The 23447-nt window shown below is 52.1% G+C and overlaps 1 protein-coding gene across 1 annotated transcript in view; it reads left to right on the forward strand.

Moving 5' to 3' along the window:
• Positions 1–23447, forward strand: part of KCNT1 (potassium sodium-activated channel subfamily T member 1) — a gene marked incomplete at its 5' end in the record, with an annotated part of 77414 nt that overhangs the window by 3405 nt on the left and 50562 nt on the right. Inside the window, one exon of the mRNA XM_082295480.1 lies at positions 9422–9601. Within this exon, the coding sequence (XP_082151606.1) occupies positions 9422–9601 (180 nt within the window). The remainder of the gene's footprint in view (positions 1–9421; positions 9602–23447) is intronic.

A 23447-nucleotide genomic window follows, 5' to 3' on the forward strand; every position in this document is an offset into this window, starting at 1 on the left:
CCCTGCAGCTGACAGCCTCTTGTTGTCTCTAAAGTTTTCTATTTTCTGGAAGTGAATGAGAAGATGCTTCTTTGGCAGAGCTTGCACTGAACCAGACTCTGGAGCTAATTAGTAATCAGTTCCTCCAGGTGAGATTACCAGCTTGGACATTTCTCAGCTTTCAGAAAGTCAGCCCTGTGGACTGCAACAACTGTTGCTTTGGCTGCCCATGGGCATCCTGGCCTTGCTGTTCTGGGAGGAATTGCAATAGGGGGCCATGAAACTGCCGGGCCAAACACGCTGTGTTTTCAGAGTGTTTATGTAGCAGAGATAAGACAGAATTCTGCTCTCGTTTTCCTCAGATGCTTAGGAAGGGGAAGTGTGAGGCTCTAGACTGCTGCAGAGGAGCACCCACCAGCACACTTGGTTCAGTGGGAAGAGTTTTTGGGACCCCTCCCCACTATTCTGCTCAAAAAAGGACCCCCAGTGTGCTGAATGCCCTCCTTTGGAGCTGCCCTTGGGTTCTGGCTTGGCCATGTCACCGTTCTCTGGAGAACAGCAAAGTAGGTCACTGCCTGTGCTCAGGGCTCTTTCTGCTCTGCAAAAATATTTACAGCATCTATTTGAATCCTCCCAATTCTCCTGCAGCGACCTCTCCCTGACCCCCACGCCTGGTTCCCGAGTGCTGCACGCAATTTGTTTTGGAGCCTGTTAACGTTTCTCTTGCATCCCTGCCAGGCTGGGCTGGAGTGTGGAACATCTCATTCATCCTTCTCATGAATAAAACCAGGCCAAGAGCCAGGAGAGCTCTGAGCACAGGTGCCTCTGGCCTGGTGTCCTTCGGAAGTGACAGAAACTGCAGGAGGGAAAGTTTAGATGGGATCTTAGGAAGAAATCCTCCCCTGTGAGGGGGGGGAGGCGCTGGCACAGGTGCCCAGAGAAGCTGTGGCTGCCCCATTCCTCAGTGTCCAAGGGCAGGCTGGACAGAGCTTGGAGCACCCTGGGATAGCGGGAGGTGTCCCTGCCCATGGGAATGAGATGGGCTTTGGGTTCCTTCCAACGCAAACCATTGTGAGATTCTGTGGCAGGGACAGAGGGCAGGGTGGAGCAGCCCTTCCCAGGGCTGGAGGTTGTACCTGTGGCTGTGCTTCCACAGCCTGGATGGTACCTCCCTTGGGATTCACCTGCTCCCTCTCAAAGCCACTGGTACCTTCTGCTTCCACAAGAGGATGGGACTTGTGTGATGCAGCTGCTCCATGACAGAACACGCTGCTGCTCCTTTGAGCTGCTGCCCTGTGATTTCCCTGCCCTCCTGCAGCTCCTGTGATACTCCTGCTCCCTGGTTGTCCGCTCTGATTTTATCTGCTTTTCATCATGTCTCTTTTCAGGCTAAAGACTCCTCCTGGTCTATTTGGCCTCGCCTTGCACAAAACACTTTATAACCCACAGTTATCTCTGATGCCGTTCTCTGTGCTGTTTCATCTCTGAGGAGGGGAGCCAGAAGTGTGTGCAACTCCATGGTGGGCTTGTCTGGAATGAAAATCCTTCCCTGACATTTGGGGTTTTGACCACCACTGAGAGCCGTTGGCTTTGTGGCATCATCCACTGTGACTCTGGCTCTTTTCTGAGTGCTGTTTTGCACTCAGACCTCTTCGTGCCTGTGCAGGAAGATGATTGTCCCCCTCTCCCTTTGGATCAGTTGGAATTTACTGATGCTAATTTTTGTCTGACATTTTATCGTGAGGTCGGTCAGTGCCACAAGATCTTCCTGTTTACAGTCTGGCTTTGGCTTGGCTACACCAGATAATTTGCAGTCATCCCCATCCCTTCTGAAGCCATGGAACGGTGGAGAACCTTGTGGGACCCCACTGATATTTGCTTCAGCACCCCCCTTCTGTTTTTCTCCTGCCTTCCAACCCAGGAGACATCTCCCCTTCATCCTATCACATCCTGGCTTGGCAGGTGTGTTGACAAACCTGCCTCTTAGGGGTTTATTTCTGCAAGACTTTGTATTTTTGAACAGTGTGAAAAGACTCTTCCTCCTCCCACGTCCCTCTATTATTTTCTGCTTCCATAGCAGGGGCTGTTCTGCAGGAGTCTGGAGCATGGAGAAGTTTTTTCTCCACACTCCAACCCTTGCTGCTTGTAGCAGCTTGGGGCTGGGCAGAAGGGAGGATTTTCCCAGCAGTTTATTAGCAAGAATTAGCACTTCCCTCATCTTGCAGCCTTTCTATTTTCACGTGAGCCTGGAAGCTACTGGGCACTGACAAATGTGGCAGAGGATGTAACAGCTTGGGGTGAGGGGGAGTGAGATATCGCCAGGATTGCGTCCCTTGGGATATCATAGACACAGGCAAGGGTGGAGGGTTGGCTATTGGCTCTCCAGGAACAGCTCTGGAGGCTGTGGCAAGGGAATTGTTCTCTTTTTAGTTTAATAATCTGTTTAGGTTTAAGATTTGTCGCGGTTGGTTGGCATGAATCATGAGCCTGGTGCTATCCCTGCGTGCTGCAGCGCCCTGTCATTAAAGGCTGGGCGGTTTTTCTGAGGAGTCTGCTGTGCACAGGCTCCGAAATCCCCAGTGGGACCAGCGGGGCCTCGCCCTGAGGGATTGTTTCTCTGCCAGTGAGTCCTGGTTGCTTCATTTCTTGAGCACTGGGGTTGATTCAGCTTTAAAAGAATTTGCACGTGCTCCCAGGCCACCCTACAAACCCAGCGCTGGGATACGCAGAAAAAGGGTGATGTCCCTGCTGGGAAAGGGCGGGACACTCCGGGAAACCTCAGCAAGCAGAGATGGGGCCTGGTGTGATCCATAAATAGCCCTGATGGCCGAGTCAGGAGTTTCCTGGCAGGGTTGGTGACCTTGGCTCTGCAGGCTGAGCGTGTTTTGGGTTTGCCCCTTCTCCCGAGGCTGATCCTGGGTGAGGTGCTGGGAACGAGGCCCTCGGAGCCCTGTGCTCAAGGACATTGGGATGGGGAGCAGAGCTGTGTCCTTAGGAAAGCAGGCTTGGGATGATGTGCTGCAAGTGATCAGCTGAGCTAATTTGCATTTTATTTGCATATTTACACAACAGAATAAACTGGTTGCAAGTCAAAGAATCGCAGAAGGGTTTGGGCTGGCAGGGACCTTAAAGATCATCCAGTTCCAACCCCTGCTATGGACAGGGAACCTTCCACAGACCAGAGTGGTTCTACCAGACCTTGCACTGCTCCAGTTGGTTTTTCTTTTGATACCACTTAGTACTGCCAGGAAAACATGAGGAGGCCCCAGCCCAGGCCTGAGGAGCAGGAGCTGGTCCCCTCACCTGCCAGGAACCCAGGATGTGCAGGATGAGCTTTCCCTCCCTCCTTTCTCCTGGTGTTTTTTGGGCTTTGCAGTCACTAGGGACATCAGCATGGCTTATTTCCCTTTATGCCTGCTGGGAACCCCCAGCACTGCCAACCCTTCCTGATGGGATGCTGTGGAAAAAGGGGATGGCTGTGGGTCACTCCCCCTGGATCCCTTCCCTTGGCAGGGCCACCAGTGGTAAGTTTCCCTGGGGCTGGGGATGCCAAGCTGCCTCTGCCACTCGTGTGCTCCGTGTGCTGCTGTGGGATCAAAGAAGGGGGAAAAGGCTTCTCCGTGGGGCTGTGGCTCCTGTGAGCTCTGCCCTGTCCCACAAAACATTCGTGTGCACCAGGCCAGAAGGGATGGGGAGATGTGGGGCTGAACTGCTAATGCAGGGCTGTCTAAAGAGAAAAGTGGCTCTGGACCTGGAAGGTACAATTTCTACTTTTATCTTCTAGAAAATAGCATTTGCCAGCGGGGGAAAGGCTTGTGGAGCTTTGCACTGACTCACTCTTCCTGTTCATTTTCCACGTGAAACACACAAAATGCTAATTTCTCCGTGAGGCCTGTGGTGCTAAATTGCCTGTGCTTGTTGGAAGCGATGGATGGATTTGTCACAGGGCTCAGCAGCTCTGGAGAAGTTCTGAGCAACAGCAGCTCCTGACGTGGACAGTCCAGCTGTCTGTGGAGATGGGAATTTGGATGCAGGAATTGGATCTGGGAGACAGAGCGCTTCATACATTGTGAGTGTGTGTGTATATATAGAGATGTGCAGCTGTTGCACCCAAAACCAGGACTTGGGCCAAAGCAGCTCAGGCTACAAGGGAATAATGACTTGGGTGTTGGGATGGGCCTGTTCACGTCCCTCAGAGCTCTTTAAACTCTTAGAATCCAAAACCATGAAACCCACAAGCATCATATGAGTAACGGTGTGTCAATGAGCGGTGACCGTGAGTCACAGTGAGACCTCTGTGGAGGGAGAGGGGATGGTGGGATGAGCATCTGGGGCCCTTCCTCAACGAGCCAAGACAGAACCAACAGTGACTTGGCTGCTGCTCACAGAGAGAGGTGCTGGCAGGGAAAGCAGCTCTGAAATGAGCACCCTGGCTCTTCCGTGGGGATGTCCCTGCAGGGCAGTGCCTGGCCAGGGGGATGCTGAGCCGGTGTGTGAGGCACACGTGCCATGGGGCCTGTCCCACGTGTGCAGAGCTGCTGCCTTCCCTCCCTGCTGGGTCGTTGCCCTCTCCTCAGCTGTGCTGTGCCAGCTCTGCCACCCCTCTGTGCTAAGAGCAGTGCCAGCCCTGCTGCAGTGGCTGGGAGGGAGGGATGTTCTGCCTTCCAGCCTGGCCCTAGGGACCAAATCTGTGTCCCCACGCACGCCAGCCATTAGGAGACCCCACAGTGATGTCACTCAGAGGGGAAAGAAACCCCAGACAAAAAAGAGAGGGGAGAACAACTGTAACCTGGTAACCAGAAGAGCTGTGGGAGGAGAAACAAACACAAGATGATTGTATATATTTAAATAACTATAGGAAAAGAAAGGGCAGCATTTCCTGTATGGCTTGGCTCCCTGGAGAGGCTTGGAGAGCCTGGGGGTGGCTGGGCTTGCCAAGGATGAACCAGGATGCAGGGCCAGGCTCTGCAGCCATGGCTGGGTCAGGGAGGACAGGACATGGCACAGTCCTTGCTGTCCTGGAGCAGCCTGGCCCCAAGGACCCTCTGGAGAAGTGTCCCAGCCCTTGAGTGCAATCCAGACACTGTCACCCCATGATCATCCGGGCCAGCAGAGCAGCTGGAGACTCCTGCCCAAAGGTTGGGTTCTGCCAGCAGATTGTGTCCTGTGTCGGTGCCAACAGCAAGAGAAAGGGCAGACACCGTGCGTGATTCTTGCTCCAGCGTTTCAGCCAGGGATTGTCCTTTCCATCCCGTTAGAGGCACAGGAGGCACAGCAGAATGTGAAGAGAAGTGGCTTGGCCCAGGGAGGGGATGCTGATGTTGGACACGAGGTGCTTGCTTTCCTGGCTGCACATCCAGACTCCCTGGCCATCCTCCTGGGGGAAAGATGGAGTTAGAACAGACGGCTGCCAGCAGGACCTCGTGCCTCTGGCTCCTTCTACAGCTTGGAGTGGGAGAGGAGAGGTTTAGACTGGAGGTTGCTCAAGGACTTGCCCCAAACGTGGGTTCACCTGTTCTCCAGCCCTCAGAAGGAGGAGAGGAAGAGCGTTCCGGGAGGGCCTCCAATAGCTTTTGTTGCTGGCAGAGCAGAGGTGTCACTGAGTGCTTTGGAGCTCCTGAGGGTGCCTGGCAGGTTTGGGCAGTTCCATCACACAGGTACCACAGCACGAGTGTGGGGTCTGTGATGACCCCGGGAGGTTTGGGATTGGTTTGTGGCGGGAAGCAGGAGGATGCTCTGTGGGTTTTGTGGTGTGCAATGTGCATGAAAGCAGAGGAGGAACTCGGGCTGTGTCCTTCCTCTTCTTTGACAGATGTAGTCACGAATAATAATAATGGGAATCCTACTGTTCATTACTACAAGCTCCCTGCCTGTGGGTTTCCTCTGAGGCAAAGCTGCCTCTTGGATCTGGGGACCTGACGAGCTCTGAGGAGCTCCGGAGAACACGTGGCACTGCAGAGCCACAGGGAGCTCTGTGGGCTCTTACTGGTCTTGTGCCGGCACTTCCAGCCCCGGGGGATGCTGCTGTCAGCAGCGAGGCTCCCTGCGTGTCCCAGGTGGAATCAGCAGGGCAAGAACGTGGCTGGGAGCAGCCCAGGCACAGGAAAGGATTGAAGGACCCCAAGGCAGGAGCGGCTCCGGGGCTCCTGTGTTTGCTGCACTGGGCGGTGACCGGGTCTGGCTGCGGTTTAATGGGAGCAGAGGCCGGGGGGGGTCTGGTCTGGGTCACGCACGGTTCGGTCCCAGCTCCCGCGGTCCCAGGAGGCTGAGCAGGGGCGTGTCCCGCTCCCGATGGCTGCGGGGAGCTGGCCAAGCTGGGGGAGAGACGGAGCCGTAGCGAGAGAGTGGAAGAGTGTTGAGGTTTCCATATGCTGACTGCAGCTCGCTTTTTTAGTGGTACATGGTTCTGGAGGAAGGAAGGAAAGGGGTGATAAAAATAAAGCTGCGGTTCTGTATTTAGCTATAAACCACTCCAGGATTTTTTTTTTTTTTTATATAGTATTTGAAGACTATGCAATAAATGAGCTTGTTCATGAATTTTTTATTTTATACCACTACAGCTTTGAAGAAGTAGCCAGGTTGCAGTGGCATTTCCATAGCTCAGTATCCCTGTGTTTGGGAGGAGAGGCTGCAAGTCCTCTGTGCCAGTGTCAGGAGATCTGTGTGCAGTGCAGGAGCACTTTTGTTGATGACATTGATGTGCAACATCTCAAAATCTCTGTGTAATTGATAAAGACATTTTAACAAACAAGCGAATGCAGTGTTTCTTGTAGTGAAGCTTCATCCAGAATAAACAAATGTGCCAAAATTTTAAAATTCTGAATGATTTTGTATGCAAGAATAAGAGAAAATACATTCAAAGTGTAGCTGCGACTGCCAATAAGAGAAGAAACTCAGATGCAAGTAGGAGAAATTGTGTTTCCAGAGCTGCTGATATAATTGGATTTTACTACAGTTTCTAAATGCTGAGAGAGGACAGTGGTAAATATTTGCTTTGTTTCATGAATATGACACATGATCTGAGGCCAGGATTGATGGATTAATTAATCTGGAAAAGAATCACATGGGATTAAAAAAACAACAGCACCCAAACCCTAAAAGATGGACATTTGATATCAAAGAGAATGGCTGGGCATAGCTGTGAGCATCCATAACACCCAGAGGGTGCAGGATAAGGATGGACCTCCCCGTCTGGACCCACAGTGGGAGTTGTGGAGTGTCAGACAGGGTGGCAGCTGTGGGTAAAGGTGCCCTTTCCAGGTGGCAGTCAGTGTGTCCGTGGCTGTGCAGCCGGAGCACTCGGCCTTTCCTCTGGGGAAGGAAACGAGGTGCTCCTTTAAACAGGCACTTCATAATCACTGGAGAGCACTGAGTGTGACAGTCTCCTTCAGGCGCAATTATAATCACCCCCATTTGGAGTCGGGCACCTGGCTCCCCACTTTAAACCGTGGTTATAATAAGAGAGTGGATAATTTTTCAAAATTGCATTTTCCCTCGCTGAAATTTGCATTTCAGGATGCTGCCCTGATGCCCTAGAAACAGCGTGCTTTTGGCCTAATTTGTCATGGTTAAGCTCTAAGAGGAAAGACTTAATTGTGGCTTTCTTTTTTGTGTGCTTAATGTTAGATCCTCGTTTGCAACATGAGCTAGAGGCGATCAGCAAATTTCGGTGTTTGTATCAGTCGACCCAGAGGGAGCGCTTGAGTTGACAGGAGTTTGGCTTGATTTATCTTAAAGACCAAGTTTTGGATCAATGAGTAGCAGAGAATAACCTCCCTGGTGCCCAAGGCCTTGCACAGATGCATTAGTCAGTGCACAGCCTTGGCTGCACTGTGCATATGGCAGCTAAAGGGATTGCAAAGCTCGGGGGGGGGATAGAATTAAGTGGCAAATAACATCAGTGAGAACCATCTGAAGCGCTGAGAGCGAGCGGGGTTGTCTTCTGGGGCTGTGTTCAGCAGAAATTCTGCATGCTGGTTGCTCTTCTGGAAACTTGGGAACAACAGCTGAGCAGGACTTTGGAATCTGGTCAGCTGGGAACTGATTTACAGGGGCCTGAGTTGTTAAAGATAGAAGATGATCTGAGGAGCCTCGGCTCCCATCCCTGCGGCAAATCCCTGGGTATCTGCTCAGTGCCAGTTCAGCAGCCAGCTGCCAGAAGCTCTTTTGCCTGTGTTTAGTTTGTGCAGGGTGTACTGGAGGCAAAGCTGTGGGAAGCTGCTGGGAATGGATTGGAGAGGCTTTGGGTGAGACTCTTGGAAGTATATCACACAGGAGTTGGAGTCTTTCAGCTATTTGCTGCCTCACACTCCGAAGTTACATGTGAGGCACAAAGAACCAGCTCAGAAGCACCATTTCTCTTCCAAGCTCTCCCTGTCCTCCCCTCTTCCCACAAAGGGTCTGTGAAATTGGTGTTCCTGTCATGGCATGGATGAACTTCACTGATGAAGCCAAACCAGGAAGGATCAGAACCTTGGCTCCTGCCTTTGGTGTCTCTGCAATGAACAGCTTTGCTGCTTTGTAAAGGGAAGTTTCAGCTCAATCCAAATCTGCTGTGGTCGGTAGCTCGAGCTGACGGGCAGCAGGGTCGTACTCACGTTCTGGCTGATAAATGTGCTTTGAGAAAAGAGACCAAAGAAAACCCTTAACCCTCTGAAATAACCTCTGAGAGCTGGTTGAGTTTAATCTCCTCTCTGTGTGTAGTGGCCACACACAGCTGTCTTTGAGCCATCACCTTGGGTCTCTCCCAGGCACTGCCATCCCCCACCCCTCGATCGGAGCCACTGGCATGCCAAGGGATGGCTGATGTATCCTCCTGGCCACGACACCTGGCAGCTGGACAGGCGACTGAGTCATCAGCGTTCGTGGTTTCTCATTTAATCCTGGGGTTCTTCAGATGATTTAAGTGCCAGCAGTCCAGAGAGCAGGTTGTGCTTCTGCTTCCAGCACGGCTGTGGAGCCATCGCCTTGCCTGCCTCCCATCCCTACTTTTCGTTGCGGGGGGGAGCCTGGGGGTGGATCTGGGTTTGGCTGTCAGCTCTCGATTATCTTGCGAGCAGTTTTATTTCCTTCCCGGCAACTGGGCTTTGCCATTGGCTCCTCTTGCTCTCCGTCGCTCGCCTGCTGAGCAGCAAATGTCCTGTGCCCGGCGCCGCTCTGCGGGGCGCTCTGGGGGACCGCGCTCCGCGCCCTGCCCGCCCCGCCGGCCCCTCTGCTGAGCCGGCGGAGCCCCGAGCCACCCATGCCCCCGGGGGGAGCGCTCTGCAGGGGGGGCACGGCCGCCTGCCCCGCAATGTAATCGCGGCCGGGGGGTGCGGTGCGTGCGGGGTGCGGGTGGCGCGGGGCCGGCCCCGGGGGAGGCGCTGGGGCGGGCGGCGGGGGCGGGCAGGGCAGGGCTCCCCCTTCTCCCCCCCCATCGCCGCTGTCCCCTTCTCTCCCGCAGGCTCTCGTCGCCCGGCGGCTGCGGCGACGGGGACGGCGGCGGGAGCCGCAAGAGCGGGGTCATTCTGGACATCGCCTCCCTGAAGATGACGGAGCTGGAGTCCGAGGTGCTGCCGCTGCCGCCCCGGTACCGCTTCCGCGATCTGCTGCTGGGGGACCAGTCCTTCCAGAGCGACGACAGGTTCGGGGCGCACCGCGGGGACAGCGGGGTGGAGGGCGCGGGGACACCGACCCGCCGGGAGGGACACGCGGACCTGGGACACTGCCGGGGATGGGGACACGTACCTGGGGTGGGGGGGACACACGTGGGACACCCGCGGAGCCCCCGCTGGGACCCCCGCGCGGCGCGGAGGGGACGCGGAGCTCTCCGCGGTGCTGCTCCCGCGGGCGCGGAGCCGACACCGCCCGGCGCGGAGCTCTCCGCGGTGCTGCCGGCGGCTCTCGGCGGGGGAGGCTGGGGGGCACCGGGGCGTTCGGAGCCTGCGGGCACTGGGATGTGCTGGCAGGAACCAGCGGCGTGTGGGACCGCTGGGATGTGCGGGTGTGCAGGGGGTGGAGGCCGCGGGTGGCTCGGAGAGCTGGCTCCCGGATGATCTGGGCGCTCCAGGGTGCTGGATGTGCTGGGAGTTGTGGGTGTACTGGGTCAGCAGACGCTACGCTGTGTGGGCAGCTTGCTGAGTCCTGGAGTCCCATGAGGGGCTGGCAAGCAGGAAAAGGGAGCGATGTCTGGGAGAGGTGTGGGGTGGTGAAGTGAGGGGCTGGTGGAACTCCCTGTGACACCATGTGCGGAATTTGGGCTGAGCACATCGGTTTATTTGCGGGGGACGGCTCCTCCAGGCTGTTCTTGGCCGCTGTCTTTGCAGCAGGGAGTGCTGATGGTGGCAGGGTAACCCTAAAGAGCTGCTGGGGTTGTGGTGCAACTCTCCCTTCCTTGGGCTGACCACAGGAATGGCCTTTATGTGCTGAGCACCAACCCGCTGTTCCTGGCTGGGGTTTATCCCCAGGCTGAGTGAGCAACAGAAGGAATGCCATGAGTGGCAGGTGAATTCCATGGGCAGAGCAGTTAAATGAAGAGGAACGAGCACCTTCCCTTCAACTCTGTTCATATCATAAATACCCAGGAGCTGCAGTGCTAATGGGGAGTCAGGAGGATTTTTATCTTTCCCCACCAATTAATTGCATGATGCAAACAAAGGGAGATGTGATTCTTGTCGGAAAAAACCTTTCAATTACTGGTTAGTCCTTGACTAGCTGCTGTGTGCTTGCTACACCTGCATCAAGGCTTTTGCGCATCTCTCTTAAAAGATAATTTCTTTTTTAGATGTACAAGTGTATTGCAAAAAAAAAAAAAAAAAAAAAAAAAAAAAAAGTGAATTTGGCTTTGAGACTGTGAATGTGGGTTTTACAAATGTTCTCTATAAGTGTTCCTAACTTTTATCACTGCATAAAATTGGTCTGGCTTGAAAATGAGTCTGCGATCCTGGAGGTTTTAAAGCCCAGATTTCCTTAACAGACACTTAAACATTAATACAGTTTTATGGCACCAGTTGAGAAGTTAACATGAAATTCTGGCTGCAGAAAATGTCTGGATTTCACAATGGTTGTGATATGGCTCATTTGGTCAAGTTTGAGGGTTTAATAGTTTTCCTATTTAAGTATTTGAAAGCATCTGGAATATGGAAGATGGCAATTGCAGATTGTGTTCTTTCTGTATTTCTCTGGTTACACCCCTTAGCCTTCATTTTGCTCTAGATTTGAGTCTTTCTGATTCAGCATCTCTCTTTAATTTTAATGGAGAGATACTCTGGGTCATTTTGTTAATTCATTAGCCTTGTTTCTCAAGAATTCATTAGCATTGTTCTCGGTTTCACGGGCTTTGTGCTGCTTTCTTTGGTTGTTTGATTCCCCCTTCCTCTGGAAAATACCACTAATTCCATCGTGTCTGGGAACACAGAGCTGTGAGCCCACATTTGCTGTTCACTGGAGCCCGCTTGACTTCGCTGGGAGCCAAGATGAGCTGTGGGCTTTGGGAAATATTGCTGTTAGGCCTAAGTTCCAGTCCAAGTCATTAATAACAGTGGGATCTTGTGGCTGAATCAAGCTCGCTGGTGTAATTATGACTAGTTCATTAGTCTGTTCCAAACCCACTGAATCAGGAGCTGATTTTGGCTGGCAAAGAAAAAAATGAAAAGCAGAAAGACTGTTTGGCTTTGCCGTGCTTGTGGATGATAAGCAGCTCAGAGTTGAGCTTTGAAGTGCTTTGTTACAGCCCTGACAGGGACGTGCTGAGGAAAATTCCCCCACGTAAACCCTGCGGGGAACCATGACTGGTAAAACAGAGCTCGTTGGACTTAGAGGTGTAACACTGAGGGAAAACGCCCATAATGCTGAATATCTCATTTATTTATGAAAGGAATGCTTAAAACATTTGTGTCTCAAATATCTGCTTTTTGAACATTACCCTGGAATGAGAGTGTGCTGCTGGAAGTGAGGAGGTTTCTGGGGTCAGCAAAGACCAAAAGGATGGGAGGCCATAGGGGAGCCCAGGTTTTGCTGCTTCTGGAGAATTAAAACGCTTTCTGTTAGAGATGAATTAGTGCATCCTCATCACAGAGGGTGCTGAATAGACACCAACCCTGGGCTGAGGTAAGGGAATGAGGTAATGCTGGAGCTTGAGGAGATGAGAGCTCGTTGGAACAAGCAGATAATTAGAGAGCTGTGGTACAGTAGGAGGAGAGAGTTGTCCAGATAACCTCCGGAACGGAAGGAACTGATCAGTGAATGGGAGGTGGAATGGGTAAATTAGGCTGCTCCTAATTTACTTTTGTTTTTAGAATGTGAAAGATGAACCCGGTCGGTCTAACTGAGCAGGGCTTGCTCTTTGGCAGGTAGACTGATTGACAGGAGAATTAAAATAACACTTTGAACGCCGCGTGGTGGATGCAATAAATTGGCCAGGAAGCAAATAGGAAACGGCTGACTGGAAAGGGAATGTGGGAGGTAAATGGATTTGTGAAACAGAGAGAGAGAAGCCTAATGACAACCAAATCTAGAGTTGTCAAGTTGAAGTGCTCCTTCCAGGATCATCTTACTCATCTTTGGAACTCACTACCATGAGGCGGTGGAAGGCTTTGGGCTTAGCAGTATTTAAATTCTGGCCTTGACATTTCTGCAAGGCAGGTCCTTGGGTTAGAGAAATGGGATTAGGTGTCATTCAGCTCTGAATTTCCAGAGGGGACAAACTGCTCTCAGGGCAAGGATCTGACTGAGAGGGACTGGGAGGTGATTTCTCCTTTGGGGAGGGAAGGTTCTCTTTGGGAACCTTGCAGTCACCTCCGCTGCCTGGCATTAGTCCTGCCTGGTTCAGAAGTTTCTTTCCCTTTTGGAAGGTGCTGTCAATGCCAGTACTGGGAGAAAAATTGATTTGTTCTGCTTGCTTATGGCAGAACTGCATTTCTTATCTCACTGATGTTTTGTGGACATGAGAGCACCCGGAGCCTCAGCAGCAAAGGCAGAGTTTGAGGTGTTGAGCCTGTAGCAAAGAGAAGGTGAAGAACTGGGGGCACAAACACCGCTGGGGCCTGGCTGCCTCCTCACATTCCCGGGTATGGGAATCCTCTGTGCCATGGAGCTGTGGGAGCAAGGCCAGGGGGTGCTGGGGGGAGGGAGAAGGAGCTGAGCACAGCATCCCCTCGGAGCTGCGGGCTGGGCTCTGCCAGCGAGGCTCCTGTTCTGAAGTGATGCTGCAACTGCTGATTAAAGGCAGCTGAGAAAGCACATCTGCTGGATTGATAAATATTGTTTCATACCCCAAGCTGTGGCATCCCTTTGATGTTTGCTGTCCTGACTATGGCAGTTTTTGATCTGCTGCATTCTCTTTTCTTGGACAGTGCTGACAGCTGGGTTGGGACACGTATAAAAAAAAAGCCCATAAATAAAATTAAATTGTAGCTCAGAAAAGTGTCATTAGGAGCTTATTTGTTGCCTAATTTAAATAGTCTGAACACTTTCCAGAAAATCATCGTCAGAAGCCACAGTCCTATTTCCAGTAGCAAGAAGTAATGGATGTCACTTTGATTAAGTGCATTTTTCTGAGGCTAATTATCAGCAAGGAATCATTTTGATGGATGAGAATGTTTGGAAAAGCTGCTTGTGCAGAAGAATTCAGCAACATCTTCATAAAATTTTAACATCTCCTATTTCAAATCAAAGATATTTTGGATGTTGCATAACCAAGAAAAGAGGAGTTTGACAACTGGGGCCAATTCTTTTAAGTTTCTGCTTTCAGTTTATTTAGAGTCTGACAACTTCTTTGTCTGTGACCTGACATCTGGTCTTTGCCTCTTTAATTTGTCACTAAGTGGTGGCTGTAAATCCAGGGTCAGATTATGCTTGGCATGAGCAAAGTGAAGTGCTGCAATTACCAGCCTTGGAGGATCTTATCCCTGCAGTGTTCATGCTAACATGCCCCAAGTGACTTCCTCATCAAATGCATCATTACATTAATGGGGCTGGGCTGTTCTGTGTGCCCGAGTCAGGTTCCCTGAATATGTCTGTGGCTGAGTCCCCACTTCATTGCCATTTGATTGAACAGCCAATTTTCCTCATTTTATTTGGCCGATGCAGATGCTAATTTGAAAACTCCAATTTGTATCCAGGAGTTAGAGACATTTATTTCCGTGCTGGTGAGGTAATGGCCAATATTTTAAGTCACTGCAATGTCTGCTCAGGCTGTAGCATCTGTGCCAGTGAAGGTTTGTACCTGGAATTAGGAGATTCAGCTCTGGTGCCTGCGTGCCACAAAATTCCCCTGAGGAGGGCTCTTCATCCCCCAGCAGTCTGACCCCGTGCTTGTAAAGCAGGCTGAAGGCATTTATTGCTAATAATTCCTTCAACAATGGTGTTTAGACCTGTTTCCACCAGCCCTGGGTGCAGAATCTCTCAAGGGACAACTCAGTGATGCTGCCTGAACAAACCAAGTAACAAATGACACGGGAGAAGGTGGTGGGATCCCACACAGGAACTTGGGAGTGCCTCTGTGGCCAGCGGAATTGAATTGCTTCTCCTCTGCTTCTGCCACCTGGCAAAGCGAAATCAAACCAAATTCAATCCCCAGATCCATCTAAGTTGTTGGAGAAGCTGCTGGCCAGGAGCAGCCGGCTGGACACACTGTGCTCCTCCAGAGAGGCTCATTCCTGCTCCTGGATCAAATGGGAACGAGCATCCCAGGCCTCCAGTCCTGCCCACAGCTCTTACGGAGCACGGTGTGGTAGGTCCAGAGCAGCAGAGCTTAGAGCAGGGTAGGGGAAACTCCTGGGGCAGGGTGTTGGTGCTCCTAAATCTGCTGCCAGCCCCATTTGCCCCATGACGTGGAGGAATAACCATGAACCCCACATTCCACAGCCCTGTGTGGTGTGGGCACCTCCTCTCCAGCAGCTCCTCACTCTTAACAGAGGCAAATCCAGCATATGTTGCCCCTGGATTCCTCAGCCCAGCTCCAGATGGGATACACTGGGATGAAGAGCACTGGAAGCCTGGGGCAGCTTTATGAAATTGATTTGGGTTTTCTTGTGTTTTTAGGTTTTTTTAATGATAGCATTCTTAATTGAGGTTTGTTTTTTGAGTTGTTCTGAAAGGCTTGCAGGGATGGTTCCCAATGCTGTGTCTTAATTGCTGTGCTGCTTGGAGTTTCTTTAATTGATGTTCCCTTGCAGCTACTGGTGTGCTCTGGTGTCTTCATCTTAAGGCAGGTACCCCTGGACATTGGCAGGAGTCCTAGGAAAGTTATGAAAGTAATAGAGCAAAGAAGAAATGTGGTTCTCTCGTAATTATAACTATTATTTTGTTTTAAAAAATGGCCATTGCTTTTTTTCAGGGATATTGTTTTCACTGTCAGCAGTGGGCCCTTGCTTGCAATAAAAGTGTGTGCACATAGCAGGCTGGTGGAACGAGCAGAGGTGCCCTGGAGTGCTGCTGAATGCACGGCTGTGCCCTGAGGAGAAGGAAGAACAACATTGATTTTCGGTTATTTAGTGCAATTTAACACTGTGGGCTCAAATTTCCATCCCTCCCTGGGGCGGGTTTTTTTTCCCATTTATTTACTTTCCCTTTGGTTTCTTTTCTGTTTATTGAAAGGGAAAACAGCATTTCAAGGTGTTGAAGATACCTGAGTGAAGGGGAGCATGAGCAAAGGGGCTGCAGGTGCTCAGCGAGGTGGGCACGTTCCCAGGGGAGCCCCTGGGGCCTGGCACTGACCTTGCTCATGGAAAATTAAACACAAAATGGGCAAAATGAATTGTTTTACTCCCCTCAACCAGTTGTATGGGACACACTGATAGTCCTGACTGAAAGTTTTCCTGGCAAGCAGAGTGCAGAGGGACATGAGCAGTGCTGGTCTTGGCTGCTGCTGTGGTTAACTGGGGCAAAGCTCCTTCCACGTGTTCTTGGCGTGACACTGAAGCCTGCTGGGGCATCACTGGCTGCTCCTGGTGCATCTCTCTGCCAGGGCTCCTTGGAGCTCCTGTGCCACTTCAGCCTGCTGGGAAAGGGCAGGGAGGGAGCAGCTCCCACATGAGAGCCAGGGGAGCTGCTTGGTTGGCTGTCAAACCTTGGCAGAGATCTCCCCAGCTCTCTTTAGCACAGGGAGGCATCACGAGTGTGAATCTGTGTCCACAGACCTGCTGAGGCAACGCTGATGTTTGGCATCACAGCAAAGCCCTGTGCCTGCAGGAATCCCCGGGAGTGTCGTGCTGCTCTAGGTGAGGCTGGAAGGTCGGGCTGAGACCAAAGCTGTCACCACTACTGTAGTGACAGCACGAGAAACAACTTGGCAGCTGGAGCTGTAATTGCAGAGAATGCATTAAATTTTACTGCTGTGTTTTCCCACCACTTTCTCTCATCACAGTTGCACCTTTGTTCCCAAGGGGAATAATTTATTGCTGTTCTGATGGTGGTGCTCATTGCTTTTCCTCTGCACAACCTGTTCAGTGCCTGGCTGTGTGCAGGGAGGGCTGGAGCTCGGGCATCCCCCGCTCGCAGCCTCGGGGGACACAGAGGTTCCACTCCCTCTGCACCAGCCCTGTCCTGGTGCCAGCCCTGCTCAGCTGTGAGCTGCTCTCCCTCAGACCCATACGGTCATGGGAAAAGAGATCACAGCAGAGCCTGAATACCGTGCATAGTAAGTCCTCCTGTGAGGCATCTCAGATCCTCATTTTGTTGTAGACTGTGCAGCAGAGGGGTTTAGACAGGTATAAAAGGCTGGCATTTGAATCCAGACATCTCTGGTTCTGAGAAGTTCCACCAACAGACAGGACCAATCCTTCACTGCACTATTTTAGCATTGCTTCAAGAGGCAGATGTTGGGCACGTTGCCAGTGAAGCCCTGCAGCGAGCGCAGACTTCCCTGCCACGCTGCGTTTGCTTCTGCTCCACTGGCACCTGTCTGGATCCACAGCAGACATGAAGGTGTTCATTTGCAAGTAAATTGCCTCCTCTTGCTCCTGGCGGGCAGCTCAGAGTGGGTCACACAGGCTCTGGGCAAGGCTCTTGCCAGCTGCTCTCAGGGCTGCGCTGGCCACGGTTGCCCACCAAGGCTTGGCAGTGCAGGCTGCTGGAGCAGCCTCCAGTCTCCAAGTCTGGAGATTTCTTCCTTTATCAGTCAATTAATTTGCTGCATTGCTGCAATTAAAAAAAAAAAAAAAATCTTTCAGGCGGTCCAGAGTTTAGATTCCGTTGCTACATCACACTTTGTGTAAATTAATAGCATTGAATTTCATCAGCTCCGTGACCTCATTTCCTCTCTTTGTGAAGCTTTTTGTTGCCATTTTAGCAAATTTATGGCTGACTGTTTTACTGCAGGGAGATGATCAAAGTCCAGCCTGCTGGAGCAGGCAGGTCCCTGTGGTGACAGTCTGTGGGGAGGTGGCAGACTCTGCTCTCTCTTCTGTCCCCATGACCTCATTGGAGGTGTCTTAAGATCTCCCCTGCACAGCCAGAGGGTTGGAAGGAGTTTTCAGGGTTGCAGATCCCCTGGCAGGTTCCGCATTTCCCCTTTAATTATTCTAGGTAATAAATAATTGATAATGAAGAAGTTTGTGGTGATAGAGTTGAAATACAAGGCCTTGGTGAGCCAGAAATTCCATGGATGTCAGCACGTTCCCAGCAGATTAAAGGAACATTTCCCAACATTCAATGTTTTCCAAACTTCTCAAACTCAGAAAACTTTTCCTTTCAGGCAGGAGGCCTGGAGTAGTGGGTGAAGCAATGCTTGCAAGCACTTTAAAGAGTTATTTTCTGTTCTAAAACTACCTCAGCCATGTGGTGCAGGGGCAGGCGTGCTCTGCCAGGGCCATCCGTGGCTTTCTGGAAGAACTCCAGGAGCTTTGAGTTGGCTTTGCCTCTTCGGACTTGCACCGGGGCCACAATTGCTTGGTTTTGCTTCTTTCTCCAGACAGACCATCTGGTTCTCTTTTGCTCAGCTTCCTTCAGGAGACAACCTGGAGCTGTTTGCTGACAGTCAAACAGGACGTGGAAGTGGTGTTTTGTGAGTGGAAGGTGCAGAGCAATATTTGTGGATGGACACAACACGTTGGGATTGGGACATCTCCAGGGCCATCCCTCTGTGCTCAGTCCCAACGTGCTGGGTGCCAGCCCTGGGTTTAGGGATGAAAGTTTCTGCAGCCAAATGTATTTTCTGCGTGTCAGGGTACCTGTCACTGGTGTTTCCCCCATGTTTTTCCTGTGAGGCTTTCCCCCATGGAATAGGATCCCTCTAGCCATGGAGAAGGTGCATCTTGCTCACACTCTCCCCATCCCGATGCCCTGGTTTTTTCCCTGCAGCAGTTGTGTGGGTGTGTAGCATGATGCACAAGTAGCCACGGCCGCAGCCTGCGAGGGTTCAGAGCTGGGCCAGGCCGTGGGCGCAGCCGGAGGGAAGGGAGGAAGGAAGGAGGGATGGTGGGGAGGGATAACAGCACACGCTGCCGGGGGCGGGGGGCTCGGGAGGTCAGCGGGTAGCGTAGGGTGAAACAGCCAGGAATTAACTGGGGGAGGCGACTGACTGAAGAGTGGTGAGGGGGGGACACAGCCAGGTGTCCCTCAGTGAAGCCGAGAGCTTCAATCACATCTTCCCCCTGTGGTGTTGCTGCTTTGACGAGCTGAAGTCTTGCCTGATGTGAGCTGAGAAACACTGAGGGTTGGGTTTGTAGCTGCCTGTGTTGGTGCAGAAATACCCTGGTTTTGCTCAGTGGAGCTGGGCTCTGCTGAGGTGCTGGCCGTGCCACCGTGCCACCGTGCCCTTGTGTGCACGGCATGCTCTGGTGGGCTGGAGTCGGAGCTCCCTGGCTCCCTGGCACCGGGGCTGCTGCCAGCTGCAGGGTGAGGAGCAGGGCTGGGATTCTTCCCTCGGGAATCTTCTGCCACCCCGAGAGCGGTCTGTGTCCCCGGACAGGGTGTTGGGTGTTGCACGAAGTGCTGGAGAAGAGCGCAGGTGCTCTCTGTGCTCAGTGCAAACCTCCTGCTGCTGCTGGGGGTGTCCATCTCCGGCACAAACTGCTCCCTCCCCTGTGTGGCATCGCTCTCCTGACCCACGTGGGGTGTCTGAGTCTGTCCCTCGCTCTCTGCCCGCTGCCGTGGCTTTGCTGAACAGGATTTCACGTCTCTGCGGTCACCAGTTCCTTTGTCACAGATGATTTTGCGGCCTCTCTGCCATCTCACTGTGGCGGGGCCCTCTGGAGGACAGCGCACACATCACTCCTGTCCTTCTCCTCCGCAAATCCAGGCAAATTGGCGCTTTCTTATTCTCTCCAGGACCCTCTCTTGTCACCTGGCATTGAGCTTTTGGTTGCAGCTTTACTTTAAGCTGGCTGCTGGGGAGTGTTTGTCTCTGAGGCGCTGGATACGCTGTCTGTGGGGTGTGGGGGAGCGAGGAGTGGGTCTGTCCATGTCTCCTGTCTGGGCAACCACCCACGGCCACTCTGCTGAGGCTGGAAACTGGGATCCTCCTACCCAGCGAGGGTCCTGAGGAAGGTGCTGCCATCCTCCCCTCTGCATGCCCCCAAACTCTTGGAGTTAAACATCGATCTGCAGGTTGTATTCCCCCCTTCCTCGTGTGCTGTTTCTCGTCTTTTCCTGGTCCTGTTTTCTCCTCTGTTCCCTGGTCCTGGTTTGCAGAGGGCTGTGGCGAGTTCCTCGCTCCAGGATGGGGTTTGTCGCTCTCCTGGACGGCTGGGGATGGACACGGGTACTGTGTGCTCTCAGCCTCTGCTACAACTGCAGGACTCTTTAAAAGGGTTTCATTGTAAGGCGAGGCAAACCCCAGCACACCCTCAGATTGACCCGTGGCTGGGACCTGCGGGTCTTTGTCAGGTTTGGGTGCGGATTTCTTTGCGCGGTGATCCCTCCCTGCTCCGCACGCTGCCGGCCGTGGCTCCCACGGGAGCTTCCCCGGCTCCTTCCCACTCCCAGCCCGTCGGGCTGGTGCTTCCCCCGTCCCGGAGCGCTGGGGCTCGGGAGGAGCCGTGGGGGAGTGCGGCGGGGAGGCTGCGGCTGTGTTTGGATTAGAGACTCTGCCGCGCTTCCTGCAGCCCACGCAGCCTCCGGAGCAGCCGAGTGTGGCTCTGCAAATTTAGCAGCTCCTTCAGGCAGGGAGCTCTCGCTTTCTGGGCTGTGGGCAGAGCCATCGAGCTGCTCTGCGTGCCTCATTCCCGATGTGCCGCGGGTGACTATTAGCAAAGTCATTACTTTCCTTGAGCTTTGCTGCAACGACTTTCTGACTGCAGGCAGATTTGTTTGGGAACTGGACTTCCCAAATCCCCTGCATGCTGCTCCCAGCCCTCTGTGAGCCCCGGCCCCGGGTCAGTGCCCCTGTGACTCCAGCACCCGCTGCTGGGGTGTCACGGAGCAGTCGGAGCATGAAGCTCACGGTGGCTCCGTGGCAGGTATGTGTCACCTCCCTGGTGGCAGGAGCTGTCAAGAAAAAGGTCTCCTCTGCCTAGGAGAGAGGAATATTTCTGGGGAGCAGGTGGTGAAGATGTTCAGCAAATGTCAGCTTGAGACCTTGCCATGCTGTGGGCAGGAGTGACATTGCTGAGGAATGTGTTATCCTGTCAGAAAGCAGCAAAAATTCCCCCGGTGAAATGTTTACGAGTGAGGCAGGGCTTTGCCAAAAGTGGGCGTTTTTCACCACGGAGCCTCGCGGAGCGTGAGCTCCTTGGAGCAGTGGGAATCCTGCTCCAGCTCACATCACTCTCACCGACAGGACGAGCATCTGGCTGAGCCGCTCTGCCTTAGTTCTGAACTCCTCAATCGCTCCCCAGAGCAATTTCGTTTGACAGTGGCCTTTTCACTGCATGCAGCGTGTTGGTTTGTAGGTGAGCAAAAAGCAGCTTAAACAGAAGGGAGTCCTGCAGATGCGTGCTAAATACAGCTTTCCAAAGCTAAAGCACTGCCTAGAACTCCTTTCAGACAAACTCTGCCTGTGGTTGCATTGCAGAGACGGGCAGGAACTCGTTTGCCCAGTGTCCAGTATCAATGTGTGAAGTGCATAATTGCATCTGGGCTGAGAGCTCCGTATGGGAGTATTGTTTGAAAATTTCTAATTTAATAAAATGGGTGATAATTGGCTCTTAGAAGAGAGTTTAATTGGAATAATTGGCATGGACACTTGTGTGCTAATTTAGTTTGGTGTTTCTAATGCACAGTCACGGTGTTTGCTCAACGACAGAAATGGGGATTTGGTGGCGCCTGTATTTCTCAGCAGGAAGTTGCAGCTGGGCTCTGGAAGGGCATTTTTTGGAGGAAGCTGTTCAGTTACTGTTCTTCAAGTTGCATTTTGGAGATGGATTTGCTCCATTACAGTTTGATGCAGTTACACCCACGCTGCTGAGAGTGAAGGCCTCCTCTGACACTTCAGTTCCCACTTCAGATGGCCTGAGATCGGTCTTTGTACTCATCTGGAGCAGCTCCAGCTCCTTGGCACAGGGACATTCCTGTCCTGAGGTGTTCACACCGACCGTGTGCAGGAATGTGCTCACTCATGAGGCAGCACACAAGGAAGGCGAGTTCCTGTTCTCTATCCAGCCTTTCATCCCTGCTTCTCTGAAGTCCCTCAAGACCCATCAGTTCCAGGTCAGTAAATCAGCACCATGAGGTTTTTCCATGTGGAAAAAGACTTCACAGTCTCATTCCAGCATGGAGATGTCTCAAGTTGTCATCTCAGAGCTGTTGTTCAGGGACTGCCATGAGCTGGAGGCTCTGCTGCAGGAGCTCCTGCTCTGTGGGGTCACTGGGAGTGTGAGGTAGTGACACAAAAGCCATTACAGCTCCCCAGCCTCTTCCAGAGCTGTCATTTAACAATTTTTTCCTTTTCATCTCCCTCCAAAATGCTTTTAAAGCTCAGTATTGTCACTTTGTTTGGATTTTTCCCACACAGTAACTGCACTTAGAACTGCCCAGTGCTGATGGGGAGATTTATTGCCGCCAGCTATTGTGCGAAAATTGAGAGGAAAAACAATTTCTAGGCAGCTCCTGTTACGGCCTCTAATGGGAAATATTTCTTTCACGCTAAGAACTCGTGAATGGTTTTAGTGCTGGATGCTGTGCTCTGTGCCTCAGAAGTGTTCAGCCTTCCAGGGTTCAGCAGCACGAATGTTTCTGGTTGCAGACATGTGCTGACCTCACTGCGCACGCACCAGGGCTGGATTCCTTCCCAGCGATGTGAGTTAAAAAAAAAAACAAACCTAAAGGAAACTCTGACAAAGAGCAAAGCCTGGATCTCAGATCCCAGGGAGTGAGAGAGGGGAGTGGGGATCGGGATTTTAGCAGCAGGGAGGAGGCAGAGAAGGGATGTTCCTCTCTGTAGCAGGGAATTGTGAGAGGCTGAGATGAGAGGCACGGCTGGATGAGTCCCGTGCCCTTTCCCAGCGCGGTGTTTGGATGTGCTGGCAGAATTCCCTGTTCCCTTTTAAAGGAGGATGATTCACTGGAGGCACAGTGAGGGCTCCTGTTCCAGCGTGCGTTAGTGAGCACAGGAGAGCACCAAGATCCACTTTGGGACCTGATGGCTGCTTTTCCTGAGAAACTTTGGAGAGCTGGAATAATTATCCCAACTTTTAAGGCCTTTTTTCCCTCCTAAGCCTTTTTTGCTCTGTTTCCCACTAGCAGATTTTAGGGAGAGAAAGGAGTACAGCTGAACATGCTGGTGAAGATATTAATCATGATATAATTTAATTTTAATTCCATTAGACACCTTTAGTGATCAGGGAGTTTCTCACTTGATTTAATGGACTCTTTTCCAGATGATGAAGCTGCAAGATCTGGCACTTGTTATAAATGTCTGTTTATTAAACCATCTTTTGTCCTAAAATCCTTTGCCTGACCAGGATGGATATAAATGGAGAGGATGATGTTTGCAGTGCAGTCTTTAAGGAGATGCTGTGTAAAAAATTGCAGCCTTCTCTTGTTCATTTTTTTATGTCTTTATGTGAGAGATGAGAACAGGCCAAGGCATTTTTTTTTGCTGTGCTTTTTACTGTAAATGTATGAGGCAGCCAAGATCTGTGAAACAGCGTTTGCTGTCACACCAGCTCCTGGAGTGGATATTCCCTTTCCAACAGATGATTTGGTCATGGCAGCTGAACCAAAAGCTGATAAGCAGAAAAGGGCAATGGTGGATAATAATTTAAAATGCTTTCCTGTGGCTTTAGCTCACCTTTGGCTCCTGCCTGGGTTTGACAGGCGGCACTGCAGCTCTTGAAGCTGTGGGGCACCTCTGGGGGGAATTTCAGGGAGTTTTGTGCAAAACTTCCTGGAGCCTCTTTCCTCAGGGACGCAGTTTCACACATCATTGCCTTTTCCTTTCAACGCCTCGGGGCTGACCCCTGCTTTTGGCTGGATGTGGAAAGAGAGAGACCCTGTTCTGTCCCATCCACGACAGCACCTGTGCCACTTGAGCACTGCAGTCACCTGGGGGCAGGTGACTCTGGCACCTCACCTGGCTGCAGGGCCTCCCGGCTCACAGCAGAACCCTC

The sequence above is a fragment of the Coloeus monedula genome, assembly GCF_965178545.1.
Source record: "Coloeus monedula genome assembly, chromosome: 21".
Taxonomy (NCBI): domain Eukaryota; kingdom Metazoa; phylum Chordata; class Aves; order Passeriformes; family Corvidae; genus Coloeus; species Coloeus monedula.